The following is a 25,713-nucleotide window of genomic DNA, read 5'->3' as shown; positions in this document are numbered from 1 at the left end:
GCAGAATTGAACAAAATTAGAAATATTGCAGGTGATAAGACCTTCGTACGAACGCTACGTAAAATTATCTCTGCTTAGAATTCACACACGCGTACAAGCTCGAAGAATCGCTCAAGGGATTGATACACACACGGACGTTGCGAATAGATTGTGCACAGAGAAGTACTTACATAGTACCAAAAGGGTTTTGGGGAGGGGATAGGGTGCCCTCGAGACAGGCCAAAATATTCCGCTGTACATATCGCTAGACTTCACGAATAGAATCGTTTTATATCATATATGTATATTGTACTTTCTACGTAACTACCATTCATCATTTGATATTTCCATCCTATAATTTTCAAGAAAATAACATTCGTACAAAATTGACTACAGCCGATTGCTTTTATTATGATGTGTTCGTTTCGGTCATCCGTTCAAATCAGTCCCGTACAAAACGGAGAAACTAAAGTGTACACCTTCGTATCCTTTCTATGCTCATTTCACTTCTGCTCTTCCGCTTCTTCATTCTCGATATGGTATGTGTGTAGACGTATTGACCTGGTTGATTCGTTTCGGTTCCATTTTAACCCCCTCAATATGACAATTCATAAGTTTGTAGTCTTACGTGTAAAATACATTTTTCTTTATAATCCACTTTAAAAAATAGCAACCCTAATGCAACTATAATAAAGGATTAAATCCCAAATGGAGCAGTCAATGATACTCCAGTTTTTTTTTTGTACAAAGTCTTTTTTTGCTAATTGATTTTATTTTTCTATAACTTCTATACTATGGTGCAACAAAGCTGTCGCTGACTTTCAAGGTTTTATTTAATATAATACATTTTGATTTTGTAAATAAAAACAGATTTATCACTTAGATTTATCAAAGATCAATTATGTACTTTTGAAAGTGAGACGAGCAATCTTAATTGAAGTTTTAATATTATTTAATGTAATTTTTAGTTTGAAGTCAAAGGGGTTGAACATCGTGTTGAAGGGGTTAACACGTGTATCAGACTTGTTCGTTCAAGGTCGCTTGAAACTGTCCTATCGAGTTAAGAAAATATGCAGGGATATCTCCGTGATTAAGTTGCTAGTTCTATTTTATACAGATATTTAAACATTAGAAGGTGCAGCTCGTGCTTCTTAAGCGGAAACGTCGAGGAGCGTGCACTGCCAGTAACGGAAGTACGGTTACCAAGCAATAATGGTTCTCGTAAACACGAACGCGTTGATCTTCAGCACGCTACTGATGATCCTCTTCTCGCGTGCCTGTCGATCACTGGCGCAAAAGCAACGAGAATTTATAAAAATCAACGACTGCCTACAAAGAGAGTATCTTCATTTTCCATCGATAGCCACGATTCTCCACTACGTTTTTCGGAAAGTTTCAAAGATTGATCTTTTAAAAGTATTTCAGCGCCAATGTCCTAGCATTCATCGCAGGATTAAGTGAGCTAACGATAGAGACTATAAAGCAGTGCTGCTCACAAGCGGGTCTTGATTTTTCCTCTATAAACTGTATTTTGTTTCTGTGGGACACAGCTCACTTCCCAGTGTTGCCTCGATACAAGCTCGACAGTCCACTTATGTTTTCTTGGAACTACTCTTTCACTTCATCTGGTCCTTGTCTCTGAGAAGGCAAATTCAAGTTGCTATTACATAAACTGGTCTTAGAAACGAGTCTCTTACATTCTGTAACTTCCTAATTGCTTCCAAGTCGTAAGCCTATAACGAGACAGTACCATATTCGTTTCCATGTCTACAGTAGCAGAAACAGAGTGGGAGAAGCGAGTACAGGATGATCAGCTTAACTGGAAACCCTCTAATGAGTATTGGCAGCACTTACAATGCTAACAGCATTTACAATAAATGCTGCCAACACTTTATGGGTTTCCAGTTAAACTGATCACCCTGTAGAACCTGCAGAGCACCTACTATGAAGTAGCACTGTACATGAACGAGACCCACTCTATCTCTTCCTACATACAAAACACTGAATTGGCCAGCACTGCCACAAAATGAAAGATACTCTCCGTACGGTGTCTCAGTTTCCACGATGAAGATTCCAACTACTTTTGCATCGATCAGGATGTCAGATTGCTTTTGGTCCTTCTTGTACCTTTCGTAATTGATTTAAATTCACTGTTCACGATCCGTTCCTCCCCGCCGAGCGTTGGCTACCTCCGCTCGAGCAATCCGAAGAAACGACGCCGAAGACCAGCTGTTATGTACAATACACGTTAGCTCGTCACGGCTACCGAAAGTATCGCGATGATAGAAAACTCTTGAGACGATTCAGAGCGCAGGAGGTGCCGTGAAGTGTCTTGGACGTATGAATAAGGTGCGCCTGGATCGGTTCTCGAGCCGTCTGTTTCTCGATCCCTCTGTTTCTCAGCGTGGATCGAGGCTGACACAGTGCCCTGCGATCGAAGGGGGCGCGGTTCGCGCGACAGCCGGTCGAAGGGCGTTAATAAAAATTGACGCGGAGGGGTTGTGCACTTTCTACGTAGTTTGTAATCTTATTAGGCCGAAAGCCGTCCTCGAGACGCGCTCCGTCGAGTTCTTAATCCGGCAGGAGACACTGTCGTCTGTGACTAGATACGCGTTCCTCGCGCAACAACTTCCGTCCAACGCGTAGGAACTCGGAAAGAAAGTCAGCGGGAGAGCCTCGACTGGAGGAGCACACCGAATTCGAGTCGGATAGAAGAAGAAGCATGAAAAATTGTTCGTTCCCCTTGCCTCTGCGCGGGTGAATTTCGTCCTCGACTAGGTTCGACCGGCTACTCGACTACGAAATTCGGCGCAGACGGGAAGTTGCCACACACAGAACTCCGATTACCGCGATATTCATTACCATTCGTTTAATATTTACAGTTAAGCTTGTCTACTTAATTCAACTGCCCACGCACGACGTAGTCCCCCTCTTTCTTATGTTCTTTCTTTCCTATTTTCCACGCTTTCAGTGTTTCTCTTAATCCTCTTCGTTCTCTTCGGGAGAAGTTCGTCGCTGATGAATGTCTGTACAAAAATGACGAGGACCGTGGGATCGGTTTATGAAATCGCCACGGCGAAGTGCGTACGCGTGACAAAGCGTTCAAGGGGTCCCAGGCACCGCCGTTCACCTTGAATGCGTTGCACCGTCTGGCTTCGCCAGCGTGTTCGTCGAGATGTATCCTCATGAATTAGTCGATGGCCCGCGAGGACCTAACCATCTAACTGTTGGACGGTACGGGTGTCTTTCAGGGGATGCACGAGTGCGTGTTGGTGGCTTGTTCCGGTGACGACAGGGCCACGGAGAAGTCCGAGTCCAGAACAAGGTCGCTGATGCAGCCGACGATGCCTTTCGTGTATCTGCCTCCTGTTGTCCTCACGATGTCTGGTGCACCGCCTGGAATGACACAGGTACTCTCAGAACACATTCTCAAAAGAATCTTTAATCTCGTATGATATTTACTTGTTACTAGTTCTCAGCGAGTTTTGAAGCAGGGTGTGTAGGGAAAAGTAGAAGTACTGTCGAAAGTTCAGAAGATGTCAGTGGGTCTAATTGGCTTCGCGGAAAAATACATTAAGAGGGCACACGTGCATTTGCCTTATTGGCTGAATTGGTCATACCTATTACTACTACTTGTACACGTAAAAGAATGTCAAGCTGTAGTTATGGCAGCCTCTTATAGAATTTACCAAAGTACTCTAACAGGCTTGAGTATAATAGAGTCAGTAAGAGTCGACTTTGTAGATTTAACGAAGTTGATCTAGCTACTTTTGTTATGAAGGTCCATAACAGATCTTATAAAAGTCTACCCTGCTTAAATCTACTTAGAAGACGTTTACAAAATCTGTGTGATCATTTCTCTTCGTGTAGCGAGCCCTTTCTGCTACGCTTACTTTTGTGCCGTCCCATTGACATCTTCTGAGCTCCCAACAGTAGATACTAGTGTTATAAATTTGGAGTGAATTAGGGAGGGAGGAATATACATATACAATTGGGGTGCAGATAACATTTCGTGGTGTTTTCCGCAATAAATTGAATCGTGTATACCCTGTTTCCTAGAACACTACAATTTGGTGTACATCTTTCTGAGTTTAGTACTGTGTCAAACCCTTTCTTTATCAACAATAAGTAGTTGAATAACTTGGTAAAAGTTTCGTTAAATTCGTGACTCTCCTGTTGGGGGTGACCCACTTAGTAATTTTGTTAATAACTCAAAGACAGCTAAACACCATTGTACAGGACGGTTCAGGTGTAACTTACTGGCGGTTAATTTATGGCACGTGCGCTTTAAGATACTGGGGTATTCATACACCGCTTACTCTTATTTTTAACTGAAGAGTTTCAAGATAAAAGTTATTCCTATTCAATTATTCTTAAGAGACTTTAATTTTTACCTATTTAAACTATCGATCTCTATGACATAGCAGAATAAAATTTATGAAATCGTCATTTTACAAAAACACTTATAAACTAAGAAAATACATTTTTCACACTAATGTATTAGATACGCATAAAAAGTAATGAAACTTCGTTATTTTCTAATTTTCTCAAAAGACACCACATATAAATATACTGTTCTATTAACTTAATATGCTACACCATTGTTAATGAAAAGTGAAAATCCAGTTAATACGAACACACTTGGCAATATCGAAAGCTGAGTCTACACTACTTGTTATATAATAAACTAATATAACTTTTCAGGGAACAGAAAAAAGACATATGCAACATTTCTCTTTTCTAAAAAGTTATATAACTTTGTTACATAACACGTAGCGTAGACCCAGGTTAACAATTTTCAATTGAAATTCCCCATTAAAAGTAGCAGAAATACCATTGCATCAACCAAGTCTAATAGAAAGTAGAATGATATCAGTTCTCTCCAACTTCCTTAAATTCGTCTCTGAGAAGGTTCATAAATTTTGTATTAAAATACTCCGCTTACCAACGTAAAGACCCGTGTCAGTGTTCAACTGTCTCAACTGTCCCGGCGACGACGCCGAGACCCCTGTACCGCTGTCGACGACCAGCGAGGCCCACTGTTCGTTCCTAAAGAAGCATCAGTCAATTTCAGAACATCGGAACTCGATTAAAAACTCTTCATTGAATTAAAACTTCTCTGATACGGTTACTGATCGCAACTTCCTAACGCGGTTACCTGACTGCCCGCACACGGTGCCATAGATCATCGTCCAGTCTCGTTAAATTGTACCGCAAAACGGCTTCCCCGGAGCCAAGATTATAAGCTAAAGTCAGATAACCGCGATCCAAGCCGAGAGCAAGGAAATCGTCGTTCTCGTCCCTTTGTTCCTGCGGATCCGCCTGTCGCCCGCTCCACAGCAGCAAACCGCTGCTGCTGCTCGCTCTGAATCTCATATTGATGTCTACCCTGTAGCTTATTATCCTGCAAAACGGCAATTTTGTTCTCTGAGCGAAGGCTGGGGAAAGAAGTTGCTTGAAATTGACAGCGCAGGTTGTAGGGGAGAGAAAGAGGGTCTAGAATGGATACATTGCGGTTGTCTATGCAAATTTATGTTTTCATAAAGGTATCTACAGAAGTTTGACTTAGATGAGTGAAGACTTTGAAGTCTTAATACAAGTTTGTGCAATATGTTTACTGTATTTTGATATTCTTTCTTCTCAGTAATGGAGTATAGTCGACTATTTAGAATACCAAAGTAGATATTGTTATAATATGTTAAGAATTCTAATGGAATTAATATCTTGACTCTAATTCATTAGAAATGATAATTTCAAGTATGTTTTTGTTTAATATGAATATATTGAGATGAGATGTCAGGTACATATGGTATGACAAAAAGATTAAAAATGGTGATCTCTAAAAATTAGGACACTAAAATTTCTGGAAAGATGCAGACCATTTTCATAACATGAAAAAAGTATTTCATATTTTCAGTTAATTTTAGTACCATACCTAAAGAAACATATGCATGGAAAATTGTTAAAAATTCAAGGCAATGTGTCAATTAGTTTCAGAGATATAATTTCTGTCTTCATAAAAAGTATTGTTTCAAACAGATCGCGTTCAACGTGTCTGGTGTATACGATAAGTCGCCTATTTCTTTACAAAATTCGTAAAATCCCAAAAGAAAGCAATTCATTTTCTTCTCATCTGACAAATAAGAGTACTTCTCTTTCGATTAATAATAATCGCTGTCAATCAGCCCACATAATGTGTTGGGTGATAGAAACTGTACCTTTTCATCGTATCAGCGTCGTTGTAGTGGAGGTAGCTCTCGCTGCCAGAGAAACTCGGTACAGATCTTTCGTATCGCGTGCCGATGTTCGATTTCGTCGGGGAGGCACCGAGAATCGTGTTGTCGTCTGGTGCTGGGCATGGATGCGGCATGCCAGGTCGACAGCGACAGGTGAATCGGTCTCGAAGAGGACGACACTCTGCATCTCCACAGGGTCTTGCCTCGCACGCGTGTCCACAGTTCCCCACGTTGACTCCACCAAGGGCTTCCGCGAGAATTCCAATCTGTGTGGGAAAAATTCACGTCTTCCATTAATTTAAGATATAAATCTTGTTCTACTGCTTTTAATTTAATACATGGGTCGTTTTATCCTAGTCCTAATCAATTATTTCATGTGGTGTGTTGATTTAAGTACATGGAATGGTTTATGAAACTATTAAAGACGAATTTCTAGGAAATGGGAGAAAGTTTAAGAAATGATTTTCCACGAGTAATAAAATACTTCACTCGTCTCTTTGAATAGAACAGTGTACCTACTCTTGTTGGATCGACTTTATTGCTCTTTGGAGGGATTTAATGGAGTTTACTCGTGATTACGTGTTTATCCTATATAGAGGTAAACATTGGGCACGAGTCAAACTTAGTTTAGACTGCTTTAGATTTATGGCGCGGAAACAATAGAATCGAGTTACAGAACTCCCTGAGTGCTCATGAGAATATTCAATGAGCTATTAATCGTAAAACATTGATATTTTTACAATGAATAGTCTCACAAAACTATCGATTTTCAAGTATAACTTTTTATTAATCATTTATTACACATACTTTGCACGTTATATTGTCATTTCACTAGCAAAGAAATGTTCAAAAAACGAGAACCCCCAAAGAAGAATATTTCCATGAGAATACAGTGTCCAATATCCAGGCACGATTGTTCTCTGTATGGAAATCCTCAAGCAATGCTCGCGCTTAATGTTCGTAAATTTATAAGTTGCAGAACTGTTCCTCCCAGACAAAGGGGAACGCAAGTCGGTGCACTTTGCCGCATTAAAAGCGCAACCTGCGGCTCCGCCGTCCTCAGGGGATTTAGCGTACCGAACTCGTTGGGAAAAACAACTAAACGCGCAGAATGTGTGCATTCACACTGTTTAATGCTATACAAATACTTACGCACACCGCTTGCAAGATAATTTCCTTCAGAGTGGAGCCATATAAGCCTTTAATAAGTATCATTCCCACCCTTGGTTCAACATTCTGAACATTTAATATGCGGAGGAGGAACTGTCCCTGGGATAAATCGATTGAAATGGAGGACACTGTTCGAGGATTCTAGATGTAAATCGTTATTCGAAGTTGGTTATGATAATGGTAAAGGGCTTTGTAAAGAAGATAAAGTAGTCTACCCTTGAAATTCTCGAATAATGTTTTCTATAAAAACGTAGGATCTAAGAATCGAATTTCAAGATAGAAGAGAATTTTCTAAGGAAGACTAACGATGAGCAAATCAGAAATGTTTAAAAACACAGATTAAATATGTAAAGTTTAAAATGAAAATAAGAAGTGTAAAATGAAAACTTGGTTAGTTGTTCAGATGTGGATCTATAGTATGTAGTTAAAAAAGAATAATTTTTCGTTCGCTAATTTGTTAATTGTCATTTATCTAATATTGTGATCTGCCACATTTAATTTCAAAAGGGCAGAAACTTCTTGCAAGGGGGTTTAAAATATAATTCTGAAAATGAAAAATGGTCATAATGAAGCATTAATTTTTGTACAAGTGAAATAACCTTGAGAGATAATAATCATAAAACGATTTAACACATGATACACCTGTCCAATAAACCTAACATTCGAATCGACGCTCTCATGACAAACTGAGAGTAATCACGAAGCTCCTTACCTCACGACGATTCAGAATGACAGTCTGAATGCATCCAACGAAGCTGACCGTCGTCTTCATCTTTGGCGAGTACATGTCTGTAGACGGTGCGCCGCCCAAGTAGAGATTAAGCGGCAGAGAGAGCTGGGTGAAGGCACCCGGTGCCAGGATTTCCTGTGGGGGATCCTCCTCAACCTCGAGGGATGCCAAGCGTCCGGTTCTCGAGACACGCACCTCCACCCACTCGCCAAGTCGAACTGGATTCTCGCTTCTGCAATGCCGATCGATAGCATTAGCACTTAACCACGCAAATTCGAAAACATGTGGAGATAACAGGAAGTCTTGACACTTTTCTGGTAACTAAAGGTGGGTGATTTAATATGCTGGAGTTGAGAAGGTGAAAAACTTGATAGATTTATAAGAGAAATAGAGTAAGTGTACCTAATACTGGAAGGCATCTAATACTAGACCTTAGCTATGTCTTTAAGCAAGTGAAATGCAACAAAGTGGCCAGACTATAAAAGTGATAGAAGGAAATCCCCTCTTTACTTTTGTAGTTTGGCTGCTTTGTTGTATTCCATTTTTTAAAGATATAGTTAATGTATAATATTGTGTGCAGTTGGAAAGTCTGAGGAAAACAGGAGAATAGATTGATAAGTTGAGGAATAATTCAACATTATACACTAGTAGGTATTTAGTAATTTTATTGGCTAATCTATTGGCACAATAATATGAACAAATATTTATTAATAGAGGGAAGTGTTGATAAATCAATGAAGGTTTATCAAAATTGAGGGAATAACTGGTCTAATGAAAATGACATTTTTTAATGTATTTTAACAAGGTGAGAAAAACATATTCAGTCTGAAGACCCATTGAAAACACAGTTTTATTAATATCAGATTGATTTAGACCGATTGAAACTTTAATAAGATTCAGAAAACTTGAATTATTAAGCATCTCCTCTTGTGACTCGTACATCTGTTTTTCTGCATCAATATAAATTAAATATTGTTTGAATGCAGTTTTAATAATTATCTAAAATACTCGTGCATATTTTTCTATTTCGGGAATTTGGGGTCCCTCGGAATGTCTGATCAAATCGATTTTCCACAAAGTGGCGTCTACTATTTTAATTGATGTGAGTGAATGGCGTGTGGTATGTGCGGAACGTATTGGAAAAGCTGTGAGTTTTCGATGTCAAGTTGATGTCTCTTAAATTGGAGCGCACTCGAGATAAGAGTTGCCTTGTCGAGACATATAGAAAGAAACGGTTTAGTTGTGATTGAAGAGAGAATTTTCGGGTTCACTGGTTAGGGATCGATAACGCAACGCGTCCTTGCGATAAAACCTGCATGAATTGCGACAAGGATCGCGGAAATCCGTAGCAGGTAGAAGCTGAACAGAATGGGGCTTAGCTAGCGTGACTCCAGTCGAACGCCATGAATGCGAATGAAGTTTGCTCTTAGATAATATTTCGCTGAAGTAGCTGCAGAGGGACCAGGTTCAAGGGTCGCAGAGAGTGCTGAAGTCATCTTTTGAATAGATAGGGATATAGCCTCTGACACGACAGAAAAACAGATCATTCCTTGAGAACAAAACAATAGACTGCACAGACACATACTGAAGGAGATTAAGAGTACATGTTTCTAGCGTTTTGACAATAATCTGTACTGGAACATGATAATCTTAATCTCAATCTCGATCTCATTAGAGGACAAAAGAAAAGACGAATAATGCAAAAGTGGATATTTTACAATCCACTGACAATATAGGAAAATAGATGCAATTGCTTAGAATTGGGTAACGTGGAGAAAAACTTTGCAGCAGGGAAAAAAGTTAAATAAAAGAGGCAATAAAATATGTAATATAGGTTCAACTGGGTAAAAATGGGTAGTACTGGCAGAACTGATTGCCAAGTCATTGTCAATCGCATTTTATATTTGTTCATCGAACGTAGATACATTTACAGCGTTTATCGCTGTGCAAATGCATCGACCATCGAGGTCTTCTCTAGAGAAACCAGTCGATGCTTTATGGAATTCCGCGTAGTCGTCGAGATTTCTATCGTTCCCTGTGGTACTTCTGGTTAATATCGACCACGACAGGTCGAGAGGGTTTTCGGGGATTACTAGAGTTGTAAGGATGAAAATAATGGCGAAATCGTTTCGTCCTCCAACATGACGAATGCGAATGAAGTTTACTCACGGATATTACTTTGTGCTCTTCCCTTTTCGAGAATCCAGCTGGGGATAAAAAGGATGTTTATCGAAGAGTTTCATAAAACGAGCAAACTCTGCTCATTTTCCTCCGCGTGTAATACGAAACGATGTTTAATTTTCGCGAACGTAGAAACACAACTGGGGTGCCAGTTAAATGAATCAAGATTAATTAACGAGAAATATTTTTCTGTTGCATGGCCGTGTTCCCGAGCGGAAGGGCAGACATTATAACAGGAGACATAACAATGCCTCATTGTCGTAAATGGAGATTTAATTAAGTCTGATCAATAAATTTCGAAGCTTGGGCAAATGAACATATTGTAACTTCGGGAATCAATGCTGTGTTTCTCGATATAAATTATTCTAAAGTACAATGTTTCTCGAACAGGAATTAACATTGTTCTGCAATTGTAATTGCGAGTTAAGGGAGGAGCGGTTATATAAACTTTGCGATAAAATGAGGGAGTGAGATTTTATTACATCTTCGCTTATAATATTCGAAAAAACGATACTTTATTGCTAATGGAATTCTGAGTTCTCATAACTAAGAGAAACGTTTAAAATCTTTTCTCTTCACTCTACGCTCTCTCCTTGCGTTTTTATGTTTTCACATTCGACATTTTCTGGCAATTACCACCTTTCACTTCCCACGTCTTTACTCTGCGCCATTCTTTTCCTCTTCGCTTCATTTTAACGCGGCTCCAGTTAACATTATTCTGAAGTGCCATTCATTCCCTGGTTCTATACTCGTTCTCGCAGTTATAAATCTCTAAGTTATTTTATTACATTAGCGTATCTAAATTATTCACTTTGGAGAGCTCTGTTCTGCTTAACAAAAATTTTTATATTTCTTACCCAAGTAGTTTAAGAATGCACGAATAATATTTTTATTAGGGTTTTAACTTTTTGATGGACCATCTAACAATAAGCTTTGCTGGCCTGCAACTAGTGATTGTAACAATAAGTAAATGGAGCCTTGAGTGCTCTTTTAGTAACGATATTCTCGATTAATGATTGTAATTGCTGCGATTATTTTTAATAATCGATTACAAAGGTAATCACACAGAGATCAATTATTACTATCCAAGTATAGGTTTCTGTCACCATTCTCCTCTAAACTCTGAACCCTTAAAAACCCAGGTTTAACGACACATCTTTGCTATTGAGGCCAAGAGGAGTGAAAATTCAATATTGTCCTTAATAGCCTCCAATTTCTCTCCTCGTGTCGCGTATTATGCATAAAACCCACTAATCATAAATTACAGTTCCATAATTAAAAGAAAGCAGTAACTACTCCTAACAGTATTCTCGAAATAAATTTCTGCGCATACCATCATATATTCCACGAATTAACAAATCCTTCGCGAAGGAACGTTTCCAGACTCTCTCAAATAAATACGAAATTAAATGCTTGAAACGCATAATACGCGAAGAAGGAAAAAGGAGCACGATTAAAAGTATTCAGTTAAACGAAATACTCATTAAGGAGGGAAGGAAAGCGTGTTATACGATTTTTTAATAATTCCTCTGCCATTGCTGCCGCCAGTGTACGGATTTTCAGGGATGGAGGAGAGGTTAATCCGTGCGTAATGAAAATAGGGAAAAAGCGAAGCCCGGATCTGATATTCCCAGTAGACCCTGTCCCTTGGAGGACGCGCGTACTGATTCTCCGTCATGAATATTCAGCAGCTTAACTCTCGATGAGGCCGATCGACGCCGATACATCGTTACCGGTGGCAGGATGGATTAAACGATCGGCTGGTTCTTTCGACACCTACGTCGAGCTTCGTTAATCGATCGCATCGCGCATAAACTCGTTAGACCGCGTTACAAGCGCGACGCAATCACCGCGATCTCTCGCGTAATCGCGCGATTCGACCCTATCCAAACAACTCGTCCTAAGTCTATGGATTAGCGTCTCGTGTTACTTTAACGCCACTTCCCAATCTCTCGTGAATCTTCTACTTTCGTGAAATCGACACGACGCTCCATTTAGAAATTAACTCGCGGTGGAACATTTAAAGTTTGCTCGATACTACGTACGGGGTGTTCGACGATAGCTGTTAGCCTGTACAAAATTTAAAGGGTGATTCTATGTACATTATCATGCATAAGTATTTGGATACTTACACGTTATTGCAGTAGAGGGTTAGTTACGCAACTGTATTGTCTGAATTCTTTTTTTGTTAACTATTTGTTGCATGAAAAAGTGGTTTAAACGAAAGTTGTTTGGTCTCGCGAGGAGTACATAGTCTCGATACTAAATAATTTTTATTTGAAATATTTTTTCATGGAATAAATAGTTTACAGGAAGATTCAAGTGATACAGTTGCATGACTCACTCTGTGTATAAAATATATCAAGTAAAATTCTATGATATAGTTTTGGGTATAAACCTCATCTCAGATTATATGAGGTTTATAAATATTGATAAAACATTTGACAGCAGTTAGTATAAATAAAATAATGTAGGTATTGCATAAATTTCCAGTAACGTGAAAGTGTCCAAATACTTGTGCACGGTAGTGTATTAAATTAAGATGAAAATCAAGAACCACGAAATTGCGTTCCAGACTATGTTTCAGAATTATTAATTTTGCTAAGAAAATGTTTAAAATATGTCTTAAATGTGTCTGACTTAGGACTTATTTTACTAACATCTTTGGGCCTGATTTGGCTAGTGCACATCGGCAGTAGAATAAGTCCTAAAGTCGGATACACTTCATATTTCGAATTTTTACATGTTTTCTCAACAATTACCAACTCTGAAACGAAGTCCTTAACGCAATTTTGTCATCCCTGATTTTCGTTCAGATTCGATATATTATAGAATCACTCTGAGACTTCTAACATCTCCCTTTGTACCACCAATCAGACATTTTAATCATTGGTTAATTTTTATTGAAGTTGTACTGTGCACATATAGCAAAGTAATGCCGATTGGAAGTTAGTACTTTCAAAAATGTTTTATTTTCCTAATATTCAATATAGAACTTCAGTTCATTCCACCAAAAACTTGTAATCCAGTAAAAACTATCCAAATTCAATTTCTAACAATTCATACTAATCACAAAATGCGATACTAAACCCCAGCAATATCCTCTTCCGAATCTACTCGAAACACCGAAAACGTGCCCTGCTCCTGAGATTCTACTTTCCTACGCAATACACCATCGATGTAAGCGCCCTCGCAACAAATTAAAACAACCAAACCCACGTAGCAAATATTTCGTTAAGACCCATACCCAATCCATTTCCCTTTCTGATTCTCAGTTAGCCCCGCTTGCACGTTCCCAATAAAATTACAATATCCGTTCGGCTGCCTTAATCGGGCCAGCAGAGGACAGCATGTAAACGACTCGATTAGGGGTAGTCCTAAAGGAGGAACGAGGAAATTGAAAGGAACTGCTGGAGAGTGGGCGGAAGAGGGAGCGTGTCGAACACTGAACGCGGAAAACGTCGATCATCGATGGAATCGACTTACCTCAAAGTCGCGGGCCCAGTGCCCAGGTCGAAGGTGAACTGAACGTGCCCCGACGAAAGGTACAGGGCGATGAAGTCTCCAGTGGCGTCGCTGTGGTGCCCGTTGTAAAGTATAACGCCGTCTGCTGTGGTCGGTTTTAACGTGACAGCCAATTCCAACCAAGATAGCGATGTGTCCGCCAATCCAGGGTAGCGCAGATAAGAGGAGCCGTTGAACGACGGCACCTGCAGACGGGGAATCAATTGGATACGATTATCTCCTGGAATTGTGGGTCTTACCGAGGAAAATTGCGTGTAAAAAGACGGAGGGATTCGGTTAAGAGGGAGATCTTGATTTTATTTTCGTTTCGGAGGAAAGGGCATGATTGATTTGGGAAGGTGGTTAGATCGCGTGGGAAGGGATGAAAAATAGAGGAGGTGGGAATAGCATGAGAAAGCTGTTTGGTTTTAGATGGGAGTATTTGTCTGTGTAGATTCTCGAAGAATGCTCTTACACTGTACCGCTCCACTGTGGAGGGAAACAGTAACTACTAAAAATATTTTACTGCTATTTTGCGCTAAAAGAAGACATAAAATGGTGAACATTATTCGAAGGTGCAAAAACTCAATTTCATATTTCTCTGTAGTTACTGTCTCTGTACATGGTTGGATAGTATGAGTATTATTGCATAGTGTTAGAACATTTAAGGCGTGATTCTACACGCTGAGATAAGAAGAAAGTTAAGAATAGTAGAAATGTGTTTAAGGTCTCGTTTCAGTTATTTTTCATTCAGTTGTTAACACTGATTAATTTGCTTTTGTGACTGAACCAGAAGAAAGTAAGCTGTAGAGGATGTCAGAAATTTGAAGAAAGTTATTACCTGTTGAGAAAATGCCTGAAATTCGTCTGAAATGTGTCTGACTTGGGACTTATTCTACTGATTTCCCTGTGTCTGACCTAGCTACAGCATATCAGCAGTAGAATAGGTCCCAAAGCCAGACACACTTCAAATATCGAATTTTAGAAATCTTCTCAGCCTTTACCAACTCTGAAACGATGTCTTAAACTCAATTCTGTCACTCTTGATTTTCGTCCTATTTTATCACGTAGGACCGTCTTTTCTGACATCTACTGTCAAACGCCCTTGTATAAAGAATATAAAAATATTGTAATTATTACTGTTACAAATGATCAAGTCTCTCATAGCTACCTAGTAAACGTTACGCTGTAGCGCGTCATAAATCGGCTAATTTTTCACGAAGAAAGGAGAAAAATCGCAGTTACGCGACGACCATCTCGAGTTCCAACATCTTCATTTTCTTCTTCGACGGGGCTGGAGAAGACGCCTGGCAAGGACGTTATTTCACGACGCTTCCTCGGCCCTTATTTATTTTTCCCCGTTATCTCGCGGCGTCAATTTCCGAAATGACGTAGTTACCGAACAGGAAGACCGTTTCGCGAGCAAGCAGTTTACCGTCGGAGATACAGGCCGCTAAATTAAAGCCAGGAGGTTCCTGGGATCGCGTGTGCCTTGCAGTATATCCTTGCCGCGCATGAAGCATCAGCGTTGAGGAAACAGATAGCACCTTCTTGCCGCAAACTAAGGATGGGCTAATACAATACGCTTGGTATGGTGAAAATAAAAATCCATTTCTTGTTCTGGGAAAGAGGAAGTGGAATTCTCGCACTATGAACCATTTCAGAGATAACATTCAACGAAATTCAGTTTTTTAAATCCCAATATCTACTGTTCATGTAATAAATTATTATAAAGTACAGAGGAGCTTAGTTACAGTTGCAAAAAATTGAAGTAAATGAAACGTCTTTCAAGATTGGGAGATTTAAATATTTGAGAATTTAAAGGTGAGAAATTTGAAGATTTAGAACTTTTGTAACTTTTGAAATTTTGAAGTTTACTGTTACATGACGATTATACTGAAAATGAAGACAAAAGTAAGGGCGAAGGAAATTGCTTCAATTTATAAGAAAAAATAAAGAATATACAAAAAACGAGCCTTAAATCAAAGCAAATATCAGATACATGCCAGAATACCCTAATGTTTTAATCGCACAAAAAATTAAAAAGTAAACAAATTTTAATTCCTTCTTCAAAAGGCTGACTTGAGAAAACACAAAGCACGCCAAAAACTTATCCCCCTGAAAATCTGTACACCATAAAACAACAAGGAGAAACAGGGAACACAAAAAGGAGCAAATTAAGAAAGGGAGTCGGTAAGAATAAAAATTAAGAGGGGTTATGTAAAAGGTAAAATGTGAAAGGGAGCACAAAGGAGCTAACCGAGTAAGAGGACGCGTCGAGAAGCGAAGTTAAATTAAAAAGGAAGCAAGAGACCGAAGACGATCGTAAAGGTCGTGCAGGAGTGGGAGGAGCACAAGGGGGAATTCAAAAGATGGATCGTAAGAGATAACGGTCGAGTGTGTAAGGGAAAATGAAAGTGGAGAGGGGTAAGAGAAAAAGGAGCAGAGGGATCGAAGGAGGCAAGGAACGGGGAGTATCAATTTCAAGCATATACCCATTGGTATTAAAATTACTCCGCGAGTGTCCCGGAAGTAATATCGGCCGACAAGCCGATAGCAATTTTATCGCGCTTCCACGCGTCTACGTGGCCTTTAATGCTTCCGCCAGTGTTATAATCGATATCGTCGCATAATCCGCCGTATATTTCGCTGGCACACGTTCGTGCACACATGTGGAGTGCCGTCTGCGGATGAGAGGACAAATTGATCGGCATTATACCTACGTGTCCCGCTTGAAACGCTCGAACTCCTCCAGGGGAGAAAAGGAGGATCGAACATTTTTATCGGCAGAAATCGGAGAAATCGTGCTGACCGTGACACCAGTTGGTTCTATGTATTATATAGTATTCCATGTGATTTCAGCAGTTCGACTGGTTTACGGGCGTCTCTGGAAATATCTGGATTCATAACCCTGTAATATCCTTCCTTGGAGTCTGTTTGCCTTGCCATGAATGTCTGGAGATGGTTGAATTATTTCTATCAAGTGTGTATACGCACACATTTTTTGTAGCAAAAGGGTTAATTATGCCCTGACAGAATCAAGTTTTTTCTTATTTTGTATGTACAAATATTGTTAAGCGGAGAAACCTGCGCGTCTGACAAACCATTGACCTATACTACTTTCTCCCTTATTGGATTGTAGGGTATACACGATTTCATTTTTCAATTCACTTTGTTATCTAAATAATTGTCTTGTTAACTACATTTTTGTGTCTTTATGAATTCCATTTATGTAGTATTTCTGATTTAAGTAATACCAATACAGGAAGATTTAAAATGAAACATAAAGTGTTCCATAGGACAATTAATGTCCAATCTGCCTTCATTGCGCAAAAATAATGCTTTGAAGTTAATACACCTATATTCTAAACTAACGATCAGAGAATTCTGTAATTTTGCAGATACATTAAGGAGTAGAAACAGAACAAAAAAGTCCTAATAGATTTGGTTGTAATTTTTATGGCTTAACTTTTATAAAGCTTTAAATTCCGAAATGTTTATTGAAAATGAATCGCGGATCTTTAAAGCTTTATAAAAAATGAACCATAAGAGATACAACAAAATGTATTAACACTTTTTTGCTCCATTTCTACCTTTCTAAATATCTGTAAAATTAGAGAATCCTTTGATTGTTAATTAACTTTCAGGTATTATTATTATAAAATGAAAGCAGATTGGTACATGATAGGACATTTTGTGCATCAATTTGAATCTCCTACCATCTCTTAAAATATCGATGACTATATTTTTTACACCCTGTATATAGTTAAATAATATATTGCTCTTCATTGAATCAAAGTTTTAGATTTCATAGAAAAATAGAATAATCTCGATTCCTTTGAAACTGAGGGTCCCCTTTTTTGATTTGCACAAGGAGGGACTTTCTACAAAATTTCCCGCAGAAAGCCGATCAATGGTTGCCCGTGGGCAAAGAGCTCCTACTACGTATTTCAGATAACCGTGTTTCCCGCTGAACCGGAACTTCCTTTAAACTCTCCCGACAAACAGCCACGAACGGTCGTAGAGTTAATAAGTGTCACTCGAAACTCAAACTCGTTTTCGAACTCTGATTTACCCGCTTACCTTCTTTAATTCTGTCTAATATACAGCCTCGATTATTCGATCGAATTTTCTGAAAGCCTTTAACGACTGGCTCTTCAAAAGCTCGTGGACCTCGTAACAGCTCTCTCACTTCGAGATAAAGCATCAAACGCAGACACACTACGCGCTCAGCCATGATTTAATCAGTCACGAACACTGAATCTGGTTTCAAGTGTAAAGCCATGTATAGGACAACAAATAATTTTACTCGATTGTTCAACGTTTTGATGTTATGAGGAATTACTGTTTATTACTAATTCTGCGTAAAGTTATTTAGATAACTTCAATATTCTCAAAATATTCTAACCTTCATTCACTTATCAGTAGAATAAGTCTCCATATCCGACAGTCAGGCGTTTTTCAATAATTAATTACTCAACATCGAAGTCTCAAATGGCATATCGTAATTTCTGATTTTCGTATTCTTTTAGTACACAAAATCACTGTATAAAATATCTGACACCTGTTGTCAAATTTAATATCCTTTATGTTCAAAGATAAAAGGGGTACAGTGTTGTAGCAATTAGAACATAATCAATACGTATAATTGAATACGAATAACCAACCACGTTATTCACTTTTGTTCTCATATTTCCTCTTTCACCACAATTACACACATATTTACTTCTCCAATTCAAATGTCGTTTTTACCAACACCATAAACTGAACTCAATTTTTCTTTATCAGAGACATTCCAGTCGACTTTACCCTGTAGCATAAACAATATTCATCCCAATTTGTCTACGCAAGCAACGATCTCTTCATTGCCTGAAAAAGATAAGATCCAGATTGCAAGGGGATTGCTTGTCGGATAGTAGGAAAAACGATAAGCGAAACGAAGCATCTTGCTTGTAGCTAAAACGTTGATGCCAGTAGAAAATGCTTTCTCTCGCGGGATCTTTCGTGCTGGTGGTCTTTCGCATAATATGAGGTCACTTTCCTGCACAAACCTGTGGGATCAGCTTATCACTGGGATGTTGCTTTCGCTAGGAAGAAAGTAGAGCAAGGCAACGATGCGTCGGGGATCATAAGCACCCAAGCAAGGTGTCGCCCGAGGTCCTGGCGCAACTCATAAAATTTTTCAGACCTTTGAGAGCTATCCTCCATAGATTCAATCATCCTCTCGACACCATGGTTTTTACCTCTTAAGGTGGGGAACTTTATTATTCTCTACTCTGGCTATTTCTTCTCAGTAAATTTTCTCTCTTGTATCTTCAGGCTTTCCTGCATATTTTATTTTCTATTTTATGTTATCGATAAATGGCATATGGCAATGGAATGTTTATATTAATGGTAGGTGTTGAGATTGGGACACTTGGAAATGTAGTAGGATTTTAGATTTATAAAAGTAGGATTTTTTAACATTGTGAACTCAAAGGATTCTAAATTTCTACTCATTTTGTCTGCTTGGAAGGAACAACAAAGTTCAAAGATTTAATATTAGTAGGCTCGTTTTGTGGACTGGTTTATAGTATGCATCTCAAGCAACTTTCTTCAGGAGACGATCACTTTAATCCAATCGTTGTAAAACTTTCGTTCATTGATTTCGTCAAGGGACAACCGTGTCACAAATTTACACAATCCTACATTCAGAATGCACGACTCGCTATCACTCGCTGTCCTCTTCTCTGAACAGAATTTAATAAACATTTGCGAATATTTACCTGTAAATCCACTCTAGTTTCGCACAGATCACCAGTGTATCCAAGCGGGCAGAGGCAAACAGCTGTGTCACCACCAGTAGTCAAACACTTTCCGCCATGAGAGCAGGGCACCTTGCTGCACCTGTCCGCGGTGCATTCCTCTGCAACATGAATGACAAATTATTGACATGCTTCTTCGCGGCGGCCTTATTTCAGTCGTGACGATGAACAAAAATTTCTGAGTATATAGGATCCATAAGAATCAACTGGGCGAGAAATATCGGGTGGTTCTTTAGCTTCCTACAATTCGCTGCAGTTCGATATATTTGACGAAAATACGGCAGCTTTCGTTCTCCCCTTCCCCCCGCGGAAATTGACGAGATGCCTGCGGAATTATTATTCACCAGCTCGCTTGGCTTTATCGGGAATTTCTGACGGGCGAAGTGGATGGGATTCGTTTCCTTCTTTTTTCATGACGAGATCTAGCATTTAGTTGCCGTGCTGTTCGCGAACGAGAGCCTCGAAAAACCGACGCCACACTCGGTGGGTTTTTTGATAGGCGAAAGCCTGGAGAATCGATACTCTTGCCGAAAGCGACGTGTGTATTTCTGTTGCGGACTGACCGACATTTTTTTAAACCCCTACGGTTTTTTAATTAATTCAGTCCCGATCCGAGATCGTTTTCAGTTGATATTTGTTTCTCCGTGACGATATTCTAGAAAATAAAGAATTTGGAAAGGAATAGGAGTTAAAAGTCATTTCAATTCAAATTTCAGTGGGAATTTTACGAAAGCTATAAATTTTGTAGTTTAAAAATTAACACTCGCAGAGCTATTGGCGGGTCTTTTTATACCCAGGAATTCAAATTTTATCACCTAACTCGTTTTTAATAAGTGTTTTTAATGTAAAATTTTAAGAAATAGAAAAATTAGAACATTACAATGTATATATCAGTTAATTATTCAGGAATGAAAAAGGAAATATTAACATAGAAAAACCAGAGTCTAAAAAGACTCTTTTTATTGATAGCTCTAGGAGTGTTAATGTGAATTACTTTAGTACCGAAGTCAACTTGGTTCTATAATATTTTTTATAATTCTCTTGATCTCGTAGATCTAAAATAAAAAGTTTTTAGTTATTGTATCTCAAAAGAAACTTATTCACAGAGAAAGTGTTTTAAATTGTAAATGCTCTAGATAATTCGACAAATTTTGAAGCGAACAATGGAAAGTTGTTCTCGAGAGGCTACAACGTTACCAACGAGGAATTTTTGCTTCATAGTGCAGAGGCGCGAAGCTGTTTCTTCTCATTTGTGAAATTTAATTTATAATAACGCTTCGCACCGATGTTTTCGGAACAGGGCGAGAATTTTCATCACGCTGCTTACTGACGCTTGATTAAAAAAAAAAAACGAAGAAATACGATTAAAAATTTCCGTTGTTTGTACGTGTCGCGTTCAACTCAATAAAATTTCATCGCGTCGAACATCGAACGTTCAGCTGAAGAAAAATTTAATTACTCACCACGAAAATAAAGAAACTGGAACGCTTATCGATGGACACATCCGAGCAGTTAATCATATTTTATAACCACATTTTTATTGGCAAAATATCCGAAGCAGTTTCTAACAATAGAAATTATTAACTGTAAATAATTTCACGCAATTTAGTCAGAAATATCATAGAACGATTACAATTTAAAAATGGCGAAATAAGCGTCACAATCATTGCTAAGAATAAATAAGCTAATTCCGAGACCGACAAGTGAGTACGATAGTCACTGCAATCTTGAAACCCTTATAATACAATTAACAAACGAAGACTCGATCACGTACGTTATTCTTGATTTTCGTTTTATTTTCATGTTTATATTCATCTTCTAAATTTTTCCCTACCCAAGTCCGAAGACCCTGTATATTATATGAGTTAATAATCTTTAAGTTAATTTGATTTTAATGCAATAGAACAATCATGACAAATTAATGAAAATATTGAGAATATTAAAAAATATTCAAAGTAACTTGTATGGAATATCGAGTTAGGTATATCACCAAAATCCTCCTCTGACTTAGTGAGACATAGCTGAAAGAAAACTTCGGCTACCTAAATTCAGAAATATGGAAATGGTCAAAAAAACCGATACTACTTCGCGATAATACGTCCTTGGCGATCAGAGATACAAAGATAGTAATGCACCCCTCTGAAGCAGATAGAAACATGAAGAACAATCATTATAAATCAATGGAATTTCTTAAAAAATATTCAAAGTGACTTATATGGAACATCGAGTCAGGTATATCCCTAAAATCCTTTCCTTGCTGATTCAGGAAAAGCTGACAGAAAACTTCGGCAACCTGAACCCAGAAATATGGAAATGGTCGAAAGAACCGATACCGATTCGCGACGATACGTCATCGGTTATCAGAGATATAAAAGTAATCCCCCCCTCTGGAGCAGATAGAAACACGAAGAAATCCAGTGGGGAGGATAAGAAGTCGTTCGATATATCGCGTCTATCTAAAGGGGAGAGTCAGTGGGCGCAGCAGCACAGAAACGATTCTGTTCGAAACAACGCGATTCCCTGGCAGAAATTAAAGGTAAGCTCTGGCCGCGGAGTTCTGGCGAGCATCGTTGCAAGTAGCTCTTCAATTCGGTCCTCCTTAAGGTAGAGCGATCAATATGAGTCAAGGTAAGCTCGGCGCACTCGAAACGGTTCGCTTTCGAAAGCTACTTCTCTCGCTGCTTTTAACCTGTTCTCCACGTCCGCGCTGCGTCCCCCGTGAATCTAGTTAAGTCGAGATCGATAGAGAATTCTTCGAGGGTCCCGAGTTACTTTCTTTCCCTATGAAACGTTCTTTGTCCCAGCGATTTCGTTCGACGCTTTTCCAGAGAGTTCTATGGAGCTAACGATGCGTTTCGCTGGAAGTTATGAAGTTTAGACAGAGAGTCTGGAAAACGAAATGAGTTGCGATTCTTTGGTGAAGGGGCGATCTTTTTGGAAATTATTTGGGAGTTTATTTAAGTGGGTAAAATGGCCTTTTTGCTGTGGATATTGTTTCTTTTTTATATCGAGATGGAAAATTATTATATCAGATCATACGTAAGGAGCAGTTTTCGAAACATGGTGGAAGAGAGTGGATATAAATCGATTAGAGAATATACACATGCCTACATAATGATTAGTAACTCCTATTGTCCTAGTATATTTGCAGGCAAGTAATTATTTTATATTTCTTACATTCTTCCACATATAAAAATAGGTATTTACGTATGTAAAATTAGGATCGATGACGATCTCAAACGAATAATGAGGAGTTTTTAATTCTATGATTAATGCTTCACTATACAGAATATTCGACAATAGATACATATTAGAAATGTTAAGGGATGATTCTAGACGTCAAAACAGCAGACTAATAAATTGCTGAGAAAACGCACGTGAAATGTGTCTGATTTGAGACTTATTCTACTGACTTAACTGTGTCTGATCTGGCTAGTGCACGCTGCCAGTAGAATATGCAAGTCCTAAGTCAGACACTTCTCATGCGAATTTTAGGTATTTTCTCAGTGATTAATAACTCTGAAACGAAGCATCAAATGCATTTTCGTCATTCTTAATTGTCATCTTATTTTGACATGTAGAATCACTTCAAAATTTATGAAACCTGCCGTCGAATACCTTGTGTAACTTAAATCATTATTTAACGAAGGACTGAAAATTATAAACAGGAAAGTAACTTTTTTAGTAAAATATGAGAGTAGGCAAAAAGATTCTATACTTCTGGGTTTATTTTTCAATGCTTTTTCTTAGGCAGTCGTTTTTTTCTTTTATGTTCGGTCTGAGATAAGCTTGAGTTTCTACCGGCATCCACTTCTTCGTAAATCTACTTAAGTCGTGGTCGATAAAGAATTCTTTGAGAAGTTCAGGTTACTTTCTTCTCTCAGACGTATCCTTTATCTTCGCAGGTTCGTTTAATAACGCCTTCGAACTTTCACATGGAATTTCTTGAGACGCGTCGGGGGAATAAAAAATTGTTCATTCAACTGGATTATTATCCGTGATTCGCGATCGACGTTGAGAACTCACACTGTAAAAAGGACTTTCGCAGTTACATCTCTTGTGACGTGGATCTATTTCTTTCTGTTCCTTCCTTTGCTATTTTTTCTTAGTCTTAATAAAAATTATATCTATAAATCCTTAAAAACGACTACGTATAGAATGTACAGAAGAGTCGGTATGATAGCAGTTTTATAACAGACTAATTTTATTACCATTATCTATTTATTGTGTCTGTAACAGTATTTTATGTTAATTATTTAGGAATGTCTCATCAGAGGTGCTCTACTTGCAGCTAGATATCGACGATTACAGAAATAGAACAGAAGATTTTAGGAAAGATCCTTCTATCTCTTTCGTTATCTCGTCTATTATAAATTTAACGCGCGCGTTTTAGCCTCTGTCGATGATAACTAATCACCCGAACTCTGACAGCTTTTGGAGCCAACTTTATTTGCGTGCCTTTACTAATGCATAAGAAACTTCGTTTCAAGGAAAAAGAAGTGACACTTCGGTAAATTGGAAAACTTCGAACCAGCGATTTCGGTTCCTTTCGAGTTCACCGACCCCCAACGAATCGAATAACCTCGACCCAAGGAAAGAGTTTTTTAAGAATCGTCTGGGTCATTTATTATTACGTAGTTGACTCGAGTCACGTTAACCCTGTTTCTTTTTATTACCAATCGCAGTTGCTATTTCTGTTCTTCAAACCCAAGTTAAATAAAGTTCTAATTCCTTGTTAAAATCTTTTTCAGAGAATTTTATCAGAACTATGTTTATAAAATTAGAAAATATTTAATCATAGTTTTTAGTTCTTACAAATTTTTGTAATCTACATACATAAATAATCAAACACAGAAATTTGTTGTTACAAGCTTACCGTTATTAAATTACCGCGACTCCTCATTATGGAAATACGATTTGTTTGAAAGTTTCAGAATATGGACCTACGAAAGCAAAAGAAAATAAAAGAAAGCTGGGCACGTACATCCAGAAACACATTTACATCCTCCTCCTAACAATAACATCAACCCTTACACATTTCCAATGCTCCTCACTTTCCTGACTGAACAAACGAATAAGCAACAAGTCTGTAAATACCTACGAAACATGGCTGGTTAATTATCCCGTCTCGATAATGAACCCCACGCGATGACGCCGCGTTGTTCGAGGTCTATTTGACTCGTAACACGGGGGAAGTAAAAACTGGCTGGACAGACAGGCGATTCAGCGCGTTCGACGAGAAGGAATTTCGACACAGCATAGGACGATGACGTTCCCCGATAATTGATTAACGCCCGACGATTTACGCTGGTCTTGATGCAGCGCCGCGCGCGATTAGCCACGCTCGCTGGTCGACTTTGATCGTTAGCTAATTACCCCGGCGCGAAAACGCGCTTCCGTGCAGAATTTCATTTAACCCACTCACACGATGGACCCTGCCACTTTGGGTGGTGTCACGTTGATTAATGGCCAGAACAGAAGAATACGACCCTTCAACCGGAAGTAGAGCCTGCTCTTCTTTCGGATACGTCTTTGAATATTTTAGTGGCTCCTAGCGAGGAGGTTCTAATCCTGAATCCCGTGGGATGTTGGGTAATGTGATTTACATAGTTCGGTGAACTGGAGGTTAATAGAACGATAGAATCAAATATGGGAATATAAGAAACAGATCCTGTAGGAAAGTAGACTTTTTTGGGTGTAAGTTCATGTTTTGTTAGCAGCGAGTTGATAAGTCATTCTGCTTATTAAAGGTGAGAGTGAGAGAAAATATATGTTAGCGTCAATGTATTTTAAAAGCGAGTTGAGGGTGAACGGTTCCATGCCGTCTTGCCTTCGAGGGTTTTATGTATGGGACTTAGGCTATGTGGCCTTGAATGAGGGTGCGTGAGACTAAACAGCCTCGACGCCAGGCGATGGCTGATGACCACGTTGGGTCTCCCAGCTATCGGGTGTTGAGGGATTGAATGTTTATGTGAAGAGACAGAGAGTTTGGAAATAGCAAGCGGCCTGACGCCGCGTAGCTAAAGAATTGGGACTTTGTTCCTGAAGGATCTGGCCACGGAGTGGGGAGAGTCTTTTGACTCTCTGGCAAGAGGACTGTGTCAAGGGA

At 38.8% G+C, this 25,713-nt stretch overlaps 1 protein-coding gene across 1 annotated transcript in view; it reads right to left on the bottom strand.

Moving 5' to 3' along the window:
• Window positions 1-3,226: 3,226 nt before the first annotated feature.
• LOC143178988 (pikachurin) overlaps window positions 3,227-25,713 on the bottom strand; it is a 216,874-nt gene continuing 194,387 nt past the window's right edge. The window contains exons 9-15 of the mRNA XM_076377942.1: window positions 19,566-19,705; window positions 13,783-14,006; window positions 8,098-8,347; window positions 6,198-6,481; window positions 5,138-5,383; window positions 4,925-5,028; window positions 3,227-3,375 (exon numbers count right to left, since the gene is read on the bottom strand). Of these exons, the coding sequence (XP_076234057.1) occupies window positions 3,227-3,375; window positions 4,925-5,028; window positions 5,138-5,383; window positions 6,198-6,481; window positions 8,098-8,347; window positions 13,783-14,006; window positions 19,566-19,705 (1,397 nt within the window). The remainder of the gene's footprint in view (window positions 3,376-4,924; window positions 5,029-5,137; window positions 5,384-6,197; window positions 6,482-8,097; window positions 8,348-13,782; window positions 14,007-19,565; window positions 19,706-25,713) is intronic.

Source organism: Calliopsis andreniformis, chromosome 5 (assembly GCF_051401765.1).
Source record: "Calliopsis andreniformis isolate RMS-2024a chromosome 5, iyCalAndr_principal, whole genome shotgun sequence".
Lineage (NCBI taxonomy): Eukaryota > Metazoa > Arthropoda > Insecta > Hymenoptera > Andrenidae > Calliopsis > Calliopsis andreniformis.
Note: the sequence above shows the minus strand (reverse complement) of the source record. Positions and strands in the feature narration are given on the sequence as shown.